The sequence below is a fragment of the Sycon ciliatum genome, chromosome 10, assembly GCF_964019385.1.
Source record: "Sycon ciliatum chromosome 10, ocSycCili1.1, whole genome shotgun sequence".
Lineage (NCBI taxonomy): Eukaryota > Metazoa > Porifera > Calcarea > Leucosolenida > Sycettidae > Sycon > Sycon ciliatum.
Genome location: NC_088652.1, coordinates 14,644,080 through 14,659,064, shown reverse-complemented (window position 1 = coordinate 14,659,064; position 14,985 = coordinate 14,644,080). Strand labels below are relative to the sequence as shown.

Genomic DNA, 14,985 nt, shown 5'->3' with positions numbered 1-14,985 from the left:
GTAGACGGTGGAGGTTTGTACTCGTTGACGTTGTTTGCTTGAACTGCCATTGTTTGTGGCCATCAGTATAAACCTATCGACTATAAGAATAATGTGGAAAAAAACCTCTATACCGTAAAGTCGCGGATAAAAGCCTTAAGGCTTATAAGCATATAAGCCGCTTTCTGCATCAGGCTTTAATGCAAACCAGGCTTGTATGCAAACCATGCTTATATGCACCACTGATATGCGCGACACGCGTACATCTACCACTGACTACCGGAATGGCGACAGTTTTACTATGCACCGTACATCGCGCATACACTCTTGACCTACCCGATCCGTGCTTGCATAGAAGCCAGGCTTCTACGCGCGACAGGCTTATATGCATTTGACCCGTTTGATTTTCAGGCTTCTATCCGCGATGTGCTTTTATGCAAACCCGGCTTTTATCCGCGACTTTACGGTAACTACAGCTGGGGCCATGGAATTATAAAGCATCTAACTTAGGGAACTGCCAATTCTGGTCTGAGTTGCATTCGAGGCCTGCAATTCATGATGGCTATCGTATGTTGCATTGACCAGAGAATAGAACTTCCAAATGCCAAATTGAAACACGCACCACTTTCGAGTACTTTGGTATCCCCCACCAAATGGGCATTCGTTCCCGGGGTGGCAGGCGTCACCATTCGTTATGGCTGGATCCGATTTCATTGACCTCAACTGTCATGAAGAATCATCAATTTTTTACTTTGACAGGATTTCAGGACAAGTTGTAGAACTGCAGAATCAATTTTGTTGTATTTGGGCAACCATTGCTCTACGAATGCTCTATTTGGAAAATAGAATTTTTTATAAAATACTAGTCCAGATTCCACATCTACCCAAATCGGAATACTTGATCACGTATTCAGTACTACACGGAATGTTTAGAAAACGCCAGGGAAAAGGAATTTGCTATCGAGAACTCCAGGCCAGGGTACTAGCATACGAACAAAACAAGATAAAAACTCACCAGTATACTTGTAGTAATTCATGTCGGTGTAATATTCACGTTAAGCAACGAGGCACCCTCCGATTTGGTCAAGCTGCTTTGAAGTCTGGTTGTTCAGGTGATACAAACGGGCTCCCCATTGTAACTTCCAGCAGCTTCACTCTCCCTGTGACAGCGGCTATCAGCCTCTCTCTCTCTCTCTCTCTCGTCGACAATTATCACAGATTCAACATTCTACATTTATCAGCACTGCACTGGATTAATATGTTTCGAGACGAATTTAGCGGATAATTTCTCCTCTGGAGGACCTTCAGGGTACCTAGAAGGGTATAGAAGGTGGGAGCCCTCACGACGTTGGGAGAACATAGCAAACAACCTCCTCTTCGATTGAAAATTGGCCAAAAAGTGTGTGAAATGTATGTGCGCAGATGCATTTTCACTGGCAAGCTAATCCCTCATTACGTCATCAGCGCTCGCTCGGCGAAATTCAAAAGTCGTCTTCCTGCTCGATCGCTTCTCGAGACTCGTTCTTGTTCGAGGGGTCTTCTCTTTCACCTACCTTCGTCTTGGCATCGAAAACTCGGCGTCGAAAATGAAGCCGGAGTGCCCCTTTAACCTGAAATTCTAACATTATAACTACATTATGTCACAATTTTACATACCTATCCTAATCTCTTCTACACTCTATCACTTCTTGCTTTTGCCAAAGCTGAGGCAGCAGCACCCACAGCAACACCTACGGTCTCTGTTGCAGATACAGTGTCGTCCACAGTAGCCACTACAGCAGAAGTCACAGCAGCCGCTACAGGAACAGTCGCAGACACAATGATGCAAATGGAAACCGCCATGGACACAGTCGCAGCTAGAGAGTTATCCACTTCGAAAACATCCCAAACGGCCGTAACAGGAAGCACAGGTATGTGAAGAACCATTTCTAGCTTTATGATTACCACCAGGAAACACTTCAACTGGGCTTTATCCTTGCAACGCCCATCTCGACCTTTTTTTTGCTTTTACCTCCAATTCCTTTTTCCTCCAGCTGTTGATCTTATCTTTCATATCGCCTGAACTATCAACCGCTCCACACTGCGCTCTTGGCCCACATGCAGACAACCAAAGTGAGAAAGTTTGTTCCGTATCCTTGGGGCAGCTGTTTCCCACGTGGAGAGCACCTCAGTGGAAGTAGATAACGAATGAATAGCAGATAAAGGATTGAGCATATTAATAGGGAGATGTGGACAGGTGGATAGTTGAAATTATATTCAAATAGCCGAGTTTTTTTTTTCTTTTATATCGCTTTCCATTTATTGATTGACATCTACAACAGCAACTTGTGATATGCTGAAAGCTTGAGGAGTGCAAACTCCATGTTCTGGTTTTGGGCCATTTACAAACTGAGGTATCTTCGAAAATAACTGCATAGTCAGCCTCTATGCACGTACATCGTCACGACACTCTCCAGACGGTCCCTGGGCTACTCCAATCACTGAAAGGAAAAAAAAGAGATAATCATTGGAATCATTTCGGGTAAGGCCCATCTTCCCGAGTGTTGTGAAGATGTATGGATAGAGCGGATGGCTACAGTGGAGTCTTCGAATTCCGAGAAATGTGTTTCAAAACGGTAGCTTATATGGGAAGGGAATAACAATCTGACTACATTATCCTGATGATGGGCCAGGCCTGGAAATTTGGTGTTATGTAAATCTGAATTTTAATTTGAATCGCAGTTTTTGGAGTTTGGAGTTGAGAAGTTAAGTTTCCGAAAACAACTTCATTCAAGAATGGAGCCTACAACCCTGGGGCTACCCTGCTGGGCCCAACCAAGCCTTGAATTGTTACCTGCCATGCAATTTTATAACTGTATATGTAATTATAGCATTTTTTATCTAAAACTTTTTTAAATCTTTTTTCGATACCTATCAGAACCTTCTTCTTGTCTATTTTTTTTCAGGACCCGCGGAGGCAGTTGTCGATTTGGCCGGCCATACCACAGCCTTCCATGCTTTGTCCGCGGTATGGAGAGGACGCCTGACCACCTCAGCTGCCAACACTCGTTGGTGGTCAAAGAGTTGGTCCGGTGATGCCCTGGCTAACCGCATCGGTTCCGCCGCACCCGTAACTCTTCTGCTTTTAACCAATGCTGAAACAGCAGCAGCAGACACAGCAGGTCATGCAGACTACGAGGCAGATGCAGTTGCACCCGCAGCAGCCACTACAGCAGCAGTCGCAGACACAACAGCAGCAGCCATGGGCACAGCCGCAGCTAGAGAGTCATCCACATCAGAAACATGCCAAGCGGCTGTAACAGGAATCATAGGTATGTGAAGAATCATTTCTAGCATGTCATCACTACAGTCACCCAAACTCTTCACCTATGCCTCCTCTTTTCCTTTTGCTTTTCCCATCCGCATCCACTTTTCACCAATCATTGACCTTATCTTTTAACACGATCTGTACACCGGTTGGTGTGACGCAACATGCAGCACATCCTTCCAACAACACTACCCAACCGCTCAACGGAGAACTTTAAAATCAGACATGTAAAAAATCAACATATCTATGCATTAAAATAAGCGATGAGCCGACAACAGTTTTAGGACTGCGATGAGCAGAACGAGCTGAACTGTCTTTTCACAAAGGCATTATTGTGTTCAAAAATGAGTGGATACGAAGGTGGTGAAGAACAGCGAAGGAGAAACAAATGTAGTATGGAAGAAATGATGAAAAAGGAATCACTTCGAAAATGGAACAAGTTTTCAGAGCACACTCCTTTGTAGGTAACAGTTATATATTACATACATGTACCTACACAGGAACATCAGTGGTCAAGTAGGGATGTCTCCCACTTCTTAATTCTCAACTTCAACTCTTTGCTTTCTCATTTAGCCCTGCTTCTAAGATGTTTATTTGCGCGCACATAATTATGCTCTCATGTAATTGGGCTTGCTTCCTGTTTGACTCTTTCAATTAAAAACGAAGGAAACGGCTACAAGAACAACGACGACGACGACGACGACGACGACGATGGCGACGACAACAACAACAACAACAACAACAACAACAACAACAACAACAACAACAACAACAACAACAACAACTACAACAACAACAAGTGCATACATACTACGAACAGGTCTGGTTGAGTACCTACACAAATGGATGTAGGTCTGGTTGAGTACCTACACAAATGGATGTAGGATTGCCCGACCTTTGGAGAAACTTGGGGATCAACATTAAATTTTGCAAATCGATGTATTGTTGTTGTTCCTCTTTTTAATGTTTGTGTTCGACTATAGACAATCCGTTCGACACTGGTACTTTCACTAGTCGCATACTTCCAAAGTTATGCGAAATACCCTGTGCAATGTTTCGCAGGAGTGTTCAGAAGCAGGGTCTACTGCACAGTATGGCAGAAATCAATGAATTGATGCGCACAGAAAAGTACGAGCCAGTAGAAAACCATAATTTCAAGATCATCGGATACATCCATCCTGGAGGAGTGGATTCCTACAAAAAGCTCTGTGCAGCCATCAAAGGCCTGAAGTATGAAGTTTTGTACAGAGAGATGATCATACTGCTTCCTGCTGTCCGTCAGCCTAGAGATGGTAAGTGTGAAATTTTGTGCAGCTGTTTTGTGCGTGCCTGTGTGTGTGTGTGTGTGTGAGAGAGAGAGAGAGAGAGAGAGAGAGAGAGAGAGAGCATGTGTGTGTGTGTGTGTGTATGCGTGTGTGTGTATGTGTGTGTGTGGTAGGGTGTCTCGGTTAGGGTGTCCGTCTGTGTGTCCAGGTCTTCTCACGTCTCCAACTGTCACAGTATGGACTGGCATGGCCACCTTGCCATGATGGAGGATAAACAAACCCCCTCCATCCAGCTATTGTGCTGGTCAGTTCTATCTACACTTCCTGCATGTGCTCCCCTGAAACTTTGACATGAAGGGATCAGAGCGGACATCCATCATCTGAATACCATAGTAACATTAGTCTAAAGCTTGATTCATACTTCATTTCAGGTACGGGAAACGCGTCGCGCCGCGAAAAAGTTGATCTGGACTCAACTATTTCGCGTACGGTAAAGCCATCGCGCGACGGTCGCGCGATAACTTTCCCGTACGCGAAATGAAGTATGAATCGGCCATAACATTGTCCAACAGTGAGGAGAGTGGTGCCACACATTTTCCGATGCGCAACCACCACATTCACAGTCAAACACATTCACAGTCCACCACAGTCAGAGTCCGCCATCCTCACACTCCCATCCATAGTCCAGCACACTCGCCACAGTCCACCATAGTCCACCATAGTCCACCATAGTTCACCATAGTTCACCACAGTCCACCACAGTCCACCACCGTCCACCTTAGCCCACCGCAGTCCGGCTCAGTTGGCCTCCCTCCCTCTCAGTGCCTAAATATGCATGCTCATTTCTATTTTTGTGATGCTTGCATTTAAATACTATTTAAACATTCATTTTTTCTCAGACATTCTTTTGCCATTTCTCGGCTGCGTGTGTGTGTGCTTGCGCACATGTGTACTGGTGTGCATTTGTGGGTGTACGTACGTGGGCGTTTGTGTGTGCGGGTGTTCGAGGGTATGTGCATGCGTTTGTGTGTGATTATTGGTGCCCTCGTCTGTGTGTGCATATCTGCTGTACTATTGTACAGATTGACCCACACTGGCTGCTCACAGTGCTACGAGTTTATGATGTGGATGATCATCATCGTCAGTGACAGCAGCATCACCAGTACCAGCCACAGCAGCAGCAGCAGCAACAACAAAAACAGCAACAGCAGAAGTAGCAGCAGCAACAGCAGCAACAGTAGTAGCAGCAGCACAAGCATACTCGTGACCTAATTCTCAGGTACACCACTTTGTGTGTTTCCTGCTCTGGCGCAACTATGTACACACACTGTACAACTATGTACACACACTGTACAACTATGTACACACACTGTACAACTATGTACACACACTGTACAACTATGTACACACACTGTACAACTATGTACACACACTGTACAACTATGTACACACACTGTACAACTATCTGCTGAGCTAGTGGTTGCGGAAGCAGGTGTTCTTGCCATTTAATAGCTCTATTGCTACCCTTTGTTATTTTTTCTTCCTGCCATTTATTTCCTTTCCTCCTACGCTGCTTTCCTTCCATATTCGCCTTTATGTCATTGGGCCAGTACAGGTTTGATTGTACAACTATGTACTGTACACACACTGAACAAGGCAGAGGAGATTTGTTTTTTCCGTTTGGTTTTCGATACGAGAAATAATCTTCGCTCATTTGTTCAGTTGCATAATATTTCTGCATAATATTTCTGCATTTTTTATTTTTTTCTCTTATCTCAGTAGTTGTTGCAGTTATGCTAGGGTTTACCGGGTGTTAGCGGCCGTCGTGAGTTCCCTTCGGGAACGGACACGATGATTTACTTTTTTTTCACTTTTTATCATCCTAGTCAACCTGGGACAACTTCAGTAGACCATATTTGTAAGTGGATTGATCAAGATCTGCCTCCACTGTTCCGTACATTCTAAATTCTCTCGGCTGGAGATCTGTTCTCTGTTCTGCCTCTTGGGCCTTCAAACTGCATTTACGGCTACGTAATGGTGTTTAGATTGGCGTGTGAGCAACACTGGCTCACACTCAATCACTGCTTTTCTCAAATTTATTTAAGAAAAAAATTCAATTCCACGTTTCGGTCATAAAATAACCATCATCAGGAAATGGTGGTGTTTGTTTGTTTAGCTCTATTTTTACTTCACCATAAGCACAGGCAAAATCTGCCTTCTCACTGTGTTCATGACGGTAACACAACACAGAAGTGTCACTGCTGCTGTTTGTGGAGCACTTTTCACAGTGTGTTTCTTTGTGTTATTTCTTGCTGTTTCCTGCTTCCTCTTCTGTCCTTTTTGCTAGCCACTGCCATAAGCCATCGGCTGATTATCTTTTTTTCCTTCTCTGCTACATTAGATATGTAGACCGTCAATTTTATGTTTCAAACTCCATGTTGTTGTCTCTCCTCCCCTCCCCCCCCCCCCCACACACACACACTCACACCCATCATTCCCATCCCGTACCCAACCCCACGCATACACACTACACCACGCCTCTACATTATCGTGCTATTGTTTTCATTGAGTAGTCTTGGTCATGCTAATTACAATAGAAATCCCCTCCTGCTCTCCCACATCTCTATTTCATCTCTCTTTACAAGTCATGTTCCCTCTAGTATTAAACTATTATTCTCAGGAGAGAGTAGTGTTTGGTTATAATATTTTTCGATCTTTTTTGATTTTCCCTCTAACGAAAATGACTGTTAGTAACGATAGGGTAATTTTAGATGTTTTGCGAGAGTTGGCAGTCTCGGAGGGCCGGCTGTCAGTGATTTGGAGATGATGTTGGACAGGACACTGCCCATGTATTCTCCTGGCATGTTTTTTTTGTTTTGTCACAGGTGTTATATTGTTTTGGTTTTTACATTGATTTTGTATGTGGAAACAAGGGGATTACGGATTTTTGACTCTTTCCTCTACCAAATGCCACTGTTTACACATGTATTTGTTTTCATTTTTTGGTGTTGTGTTCTAGTCATTCATCATGCCACCGTGAATTGTATTCTGTTTGCCCGTAAAAGAGGCGTGTGTTTTATTGATTTTTTTGCTTGGCTTGCCTTCACTTCAATCACCATGATCCACTGATGATTGCGACAAGAAAATCGATTCTGGGAGAGGTTTTAAAAAACATTCCAAAACAAATTCTTGCTGTTCAATTTCATGAAGTGAGCTTGCATGCTTCTTGGCCCAAGGGTATCCTGGATTTGAGTGCGAGTTTACGATGAATTGCCTTCGAGTCCCATTTCAGGTTTTCACCTCTCGATCTGTTTCCTTTGTTCCAGCTGTTCAGGCTTGCTGCTTGCTGGATCCATGCACCTGCGAGGTACACTACAGTCCATTCAGAAAAAAATGAACTTCTAGCTTTTGGCCATAAATGGGTCAAACGTTGAGTTTTTTTAGAATTTTTTTCTGCAATCCCATATGGAATCCTCTTCCAATTATGTTTCTGAAGTTTTTTTGTCCAAAAAGCAAGCCATAGCAAGAATAGGATTTCGGCCAGGTTTTGCCCCAAAAGCACTGAATTGGGAAAAACCATCAAAATCCAGGCCGTTTGACCCCGCCTGCAACAGTGCATTCTGCGGTTCGAACCCCAGTTCAGGCACCCTTTTTGGACCCTTTTTCAAATTTCAAAGTTCGCAGCACTGCACTGTGTACGATGAAATCACGAAAAATCGCCAAATACGGGAGCTCGCCAGAGCCAGGCCAGGACCCATTTTTTTATGAATGGACTGTAGCTGCATGTTTCATGATTTCTAGTGTTGGCCAAATTTGAAGGACAATTACCGGGATAGCAGGTGGTTTCCGGGTAAGAGAAAGTGAGAACTAATAATTATTATTACTTCTTTTTGAGTTTGGCACTAGCCACAGACAGGAATTTTCTACACACGAAGCTTCGAACTTGAAGGTCTACTTTCACACCTTAGGCTTAGCACCCCCGCGAACATCCTCTCGTGCACTGTGGCGCGCGGGAGACAGACTCAGTGAAGTGGATCTAGGAGTGCGAGTCGCAGTCACAGTCACAGTCATTCAAAGTGTCACAGTGTAAGTGTCAGTGCGTCGTGCTACATTTTCCACAGCTCAAGTATTTTAAAATTTTGAAGGACGCTTCACGCAGCTTCATTATACTTGCATAGTTTGCAGGCAACCTGCCTACACTCAAGAGAGCACTGTATTTCACACAAATCCATTGGTATCGTTACAACGTTTCGGTCTTTATGACCATCATCAGGAATGAAGTGGACATGGAAAGAACAGCAGTATAAAAGAAGGAGGCAAGCAAGCAAAGCGCGGTACATAGTGACAGCGCGCGTAGAGAAGTGCAAAGCACGTCATGGCGGGTGTGCATTACTACATATACATGACAACACAAGCACAAACGGCGAGGAAAGTAGATACTGCGCTACAGCAGTGATAACAGCCCAGTTCCAGTCTCACACCACCAGTGAGGTGTGTAGAGCCCCGCGCCACTCGCAGTAAGGTGGTGTTATAGCAGATCCCAGCCACTGTTGTTGTTAATTTCCGGGGATCGCTCCCTGATATTGATGGCCTCCCGGATCCTCCTCCTGGGGCGGTCACGCTCAAGACCGAGAACCCGGATAACCGAGAAAGCCGTTTCTTCCAATGGCAATGGGTCAGATGCATGCTTGGCCGCGAAATGCTCACCCAGCGCGGTGCCGCTCACTGTGTTGCGTGCGTCGTCGTTGTGTTCTTTTGTCCTGGTAGCGAGGCTGCGGTACGTCTCTCCGACATATTTATCACCACATTTGCACTCGAGGTGGTATACGACGTTATACTTCTGCAGAGTTTCCTAGATCACTTCAATAATGCTGATCCTAATATTAAATTCACTCACCAATCCACGGAGTTGACTGGCTCAATCAATTCCATGGACACGACCGTCCATGTCTCACCAGATGGATCTATATCCTATGAACTATACCGCAAGCCATGTCACAGCGGACTGGTATCAGACTACAACTCGTCCGTTCCCAACCAGCAAAATAAAGCAATTGCTTCCTCTGAGTTCCTGCGTGCCGTCCGTCTATCCTCCGATGCTGACACCCTCAAAAGAAGTGAAGAAAAAGTAACCAACATCCTATAATTCAACAACTTCCCAGAGTCAGTTATAGTTTCGGCACGTGAACGAGCTATGCGCCCCCGACGTGGCAGAGTGCAGAATGAATACCGTGTCACCCTCAACCTACCGTTTCACACCGAGTATATCCACAACAAAATTCATAAATTACTCCGGAAGTACAAGATAAATGCCCAGCTGATTTACAGGAACCGCCGTCTAAGTTCTATGATTTGCACGTCTGCCCTCCGCAAACCACCATGCCGCAGGTATGTAGACCCGTCCAAGCCCCGTAAACGGGGGCGGCCCAAAGCTGCTTGTGTCGCCTGCATGTCCGGTTCAGAAGCATGCACAGAGCGAAACGTCATATACCACCTCGAGTGCAAATGTGGTGATAAATATGTCGGAGAGACGTTCCGCAGCCTCGCTACCAGGACAAAAGAACGCAACGACGACGCACGCAACACAGTGAGCGGCACCGCGCTGGGTGAGCATTTCGCGGCCAAGCATGCATCTGACCCATTGCCATTGGGAGCAACGGCTTTCTCGGGTATCCGGGTTCTCGGTTCTGAGCGTGACCGCCCCAGGAAGAGGATCCGGGAGGCCATCAATATCAGGGAGCGATCCCCGGAAATTAACAACAGTGGCTGGGATCTGCTATAACACCACCTTACTGCGAGTGGCGCGGGGCTCTACACACCTTACTGGTGGTGTGAGACTGGAACTGGGCTGTTATCACTGCTGTAGCGCAGTATCTACTTTCCTCGCCGTTTGTGTTTGTGTTGTCATGTATATGTAGTAATGCACACCCGCCATGACGTGCTTTGCACTTCTCTACGCGCGCTGTCACTATGTACCGCGCTTTGCTTGCTTGCCTCCTTCTTTTATACTGCTGTTCTTTTCATGTCCACTTCATTCCTGATGATGGTCAGAAAGACCGAAACGTTGTAACGATACCAATGGATTTGTGTGAAATGCAGTGCTCTCTTGAGTGTAGGCAGGTTGCCTGCAAACAATTCAAGTATTTTATTTGCATCATCTGACGAATCTTGTTTTCCCAAAAGTTCTTTATTGTTCTCATCCATTCAGCAAGTGATTATTGTGGCTACAAGTCATGAAGTTTCAGTTCATGATGTTATCGTGTGCGTGCTTATGGAGACATTCGCGGCAATATGCCCTGTTACACTCCGTGGCAAAAGCAGCTATTTGAAGAGGCCCTAGGCTAGGATACTAGCCACCAGTCACCTGTATGCGCGTCACGTGACAGTGATACAGTACTACTACTAACTTGTCACTGAGCCTGAGGAAGTACAATGTAGGTGGTAGCCAGTCAAACTCAGATGATCAGGGAGTCGTAAAATACCGGGAGGCGACACGAGATGCACAGCCGCGTCGGATGATTGACTCAGCTCGGGCACGAGTGCTGAGGGAAAATATAGAATCCCCATGAGGTCAAAGCGGCGCAGGTCATGCACAAAGGACGCGTTCGCTGTTTGGTCCCAAAAATCCAAAAAATAATAGGCTGCTCCCAAGGAATCGTCCGAGTGTCAGCAGTTGATTTGGTGATTCTAAGTTTGTGCCTTGACGGGGTAAAGGATGATGGAGCTTGACAGAGATGCCTGCCAAAGTGATGAGTCCACCGTGGAAGATGTAGATGACGCCACGTATCCACTTGGTGACCTGAGTTGTGGAGATGTTCAGCTGTGGATTACTGGTGAGATTCTCTCGTCTGCATTTTTTGGTCTCGTCTTGTCCTTGTGAACACGAATGTATAATCTGTAGCATACTAAGCGCCCCAAACTCACCCGAAAAATGGGAGTCTGCCCACGGTGCATTGTCTGTTCACTATGACATGTGACAGTGTTGAAACTGTGACAGGATATTATTTTATTCATGTCCTGAAAATTACGTGTGGACCTAGTATGTAAATTGTTGACATTATAATATGTAAACCTCCGCCCTCAACCCTTGCTCTGCCTATGTGCAGATCCATGTAAGAGTGGCAGTGCCACCATATACACACTGTACCACCATTGTACATGTACGGACGGCAGCACCTTTTTTGGCTCCCGAAAAGCGGCCTTTTTTGTAATTTCCTGGGCTTTAGGCCACCGGAAAAGTCCTTTATTTAGTAATAAAATGGCTAATAAGCCCGCTGCTGAAGTGGACATTGCAGTCCTGATCGACGGGGAGCCGAGGGACCTCATCAGGCAGCGTGGACTGGAAATCCCACGAAAAGCCACCAGACCCGATCTTGTTGCCCTGCTCAGAACATCGCTGGATGAGGACAAAGAAGTAAGTGGACCTACTAGCACGAGCCCCCTGGCTGCTAATGAGGGTGTTGTTGCCAGCCTGTGCTCAGCTCTGTCCGAACTCACTAATGTCGTCCGAGAGTTGAAGGCTAGTTACACGCCATGAGAGAAATAGAAGCTAAATTCAACGATTCTGCCAGAGAGGTGTTGTGCCTGAAGACGGCAGTACGGGAACTTAGGAACGACCTGCATGCCAAAGTTGAGAGGTACGATACGGTGATTCAAACTTTGAACAATGACCCCACTGAACCAAGCTTTGCCAAAAACCGTATCCTCGACCCCACAACATCGACCCACGTATGCAGAAACTTTGCACCCACAACCAGCATTGCAGCCCAAAAATACTGCCCCTGCAGCTGCCCCAGCTGCCCAAAGGCCACAACGCCAGCCTCCCAAGCCGTACAGGCGACAGGAATCGTCTCGCTGGCTGGCACCCAAGATTCCAAAGAGCACCACCCGATGTGCACTAACGGGTAAACCAAGAGTCAAAGTGTTCTACGTTGGCAACGTGGACCCCGAATGTGATGCCAAATCAATTGCAGAGCATTGTCAGGCACAGGATGTACACATCGTGCAGAGTGTTGTGTACACCTCGGAGCGCTTCCAAACAGGGTTTGCCAGGGTCACAGTGTTGGCGTCGGACGCCACCACCGTACAGGACAAAGCATTTTGGCCGGACTCGCTCGGTTTTGCAGTTCGTGAATGGCGCTTTGGTGCTGACGGCACAGCTCCAGCGCTCACATAATGCCACACCCCACCTACCGGTATTCACAGCCCCTGAACCCGCATGCTCCTGTGTTCACCCCTTTGTCTCCAAATCCCTCAACCCCAGCATTCTACTCTACAATTCATCCATCCAACCGACTAAATGATGGCCACATAAACATTTGCAGCCTACGACATAAAACCCATGTTATATTAAACTAAGCTAATAGATGAGCACTGCCTAGATCTGCTGGCGGTTCCGGAAACGTGGCTCGACTCAAGCATCTCGGACACTGAGGTTTCTGTACCAGGCACACTTCTCTTACGTCGAGACAGGCCGTGCGCTGATGGATGCACTTGCCTATCCTCCTGCACTCCATGTCGTAAAGGAGGCGGGATCTGCATCTTCGTAAAGGAACATGTTAAGGCTAAGCACATCTTGGATCACTCACACTCCAGTCTAGAGTTGATGTGGCTTAGAGCTGGCACAGATAGTACCTTGTTTGGTTGCATATACCGTCCCCCATCCAAGCCGGTAGAGTTTTGGAATCGGCTCGCTACATCCACCGAGCAGCTGGACGGCGAGAATATTGTGTTGCTAGGTGACATAAATGTGGACTTTCTGCGTCAGACGTCCAGTGCGTTCCACCATCTCAAAGACACGTTGCTACTTCCGTGCAGACTGGCCAATAAAGTAACTGAAGCAACAAGAATAACAGGCTCTACCCGTACATCCATTGACTGTATTCTCACGAACAATGATCGAGTTCCGTCAGCCTCTGTCGTGGACTGTGAGTTTTCAGACCATCGCCTCGTCATTACTTCCGTCCCAGTGCCCATCATGGATGCGCGGAGCAATACTACTACCCATCAAACACGCAGAGACTACCGGAACTTCAACGCTCAGCGTTTCTGCGATATGCTGCTGTCCTCCGATCTTCATATCTTTACATCCCGTACCCCAGACCTGATGTTGGACGAGTGGACAGGGAAAGTCAATGCTGTGCTTGATATCATCGCACCGTACGTAACCAGGAAACACAGGAAGTCCCGTCGGAAAAATTGCCCGTTCATGACCTCGCCCCTCCTTGCCTTGATTAGAAAGCGCAAATCGGTCTTCAAGAAACTAAAAGCTACTAACTTTCGAGACGACAGCCTATCTGTACAATTCAAGCGGCTGCGCAACCAGTGCAATAACTTGTATCGACACCTACAGAATCTATACTTTTCAGACCAGTGCCAGCGGTATGAACGGGAGCCTCGGCAGTTCCGGAAAGCCTTGAATATGATCACAAAGCGTTCCTCTCCGAAGCAAACGGTTACCATCCCACCTGAGCGATTGAACGACTATTTTCACTCGATTGTCACAGATAAGGAAGCGAATTACAAGCTCCCAATGGGACCTGCTAAATCCGACGACCTTACTACGTTTTCAGCCGTTACAGTAGCAGAGGTGAAGTTTCGGATCGGTGACCTCCAAAGTAATAAAGCCCCTGGACCGGACGGCATTCTTCCGTGTCTACTTAAAATATCAAAAGACGTAATTGCTCTATCACTTGCTATCTTATTTAACACTTCCCTCTCGTCTGGTCAATTCCCATCCTTGTTCAAAATTGCAAACATTACACCAATTCTGAAGTCAACTCAAGGCCCGCGCGACTGCCATTCTAACTACCGCCCAGTGTCTTTAACATCTATCCTAGCCAAGCTCCTGGAGGGGCTTGTGTTTTTCGTATACATATTTTTTTAATGATCGTTGCCCATTCCATGTGGACCAGTTTGGCTTTCGGAAGCACCCTTCTACCGGACAGCTTCTGACCAAGGTTACGAACGACTGGCTTGTCTCGCGCGACGCTGGACTGCATACGGCGGTTGTCTGTATTGATTTGAAAAAAGCATTCGATATGGTGAAGCATCAGCAGCTTCTTCTTGCTCTCGCAGCTGTCGGTATTTCGGGAGCGGCCCTGGCCTGGTTCCGATCATACCTTTGTGCCAGACAACAGCGGGTGGTTACCCACACTGGAACATCTCCGTTGGTGGCAATCACTAGTGGCGTGCCACAGGGCACCATTCTGGGTCCGGTTCTATTTAACATCTATGTACGGAAGCTCCCATTGACAGCAGAGGCCTTTTCTTGCAAGCTCCCGATGTTCGCTGACGACATGACGTTGTATGCCAGCAGACGTACACAAGCTGAGGCCGTCGCTACCGCAACTGATTCGTTATCTGCAATTTCTGTGGATCTAGACGAGCTTGGGCTGCGCATTAATACAACAAAGACTGTAACTTTGATGATTT

At 46.4% G+C, this 14,985-nt stretch overlaps 1 protein-coding gene across 1 annotated transcript in view; it reads left to right on the top strand.

Moving 5' to 3' along the window:
* Positions 1-7,634, top strand: part of LOC135825891 (mucin-5B-like) — a 39,614-nt gene extending 31,980 nt beyond the window's left edge. The window contains exons 10-13 of the mRNA XM_065338526.1: positions 1,683-1,889; positions 2,925-3,290; positions 4,270-4,578; positions 5,634-7,634. Coding sequence (XP_065194598.1) covers positions 1,683-1,889; positions 2,925-3,290; positions 4,270-4,578; positions 5,634-5,638 — 887 coding nt within the window. The 3' untranslated portion in view covers positions 5,639-7,634. The remainder of the gene's footprint in view (positions 1-1,682; positions 1,890-2,924; positions 3,291-4,269; positions 4,579-5,633) is intronic.
* The last annotated feature ends 7,351 nt before the right edge of the window (positions 7,635-14,985 follow it).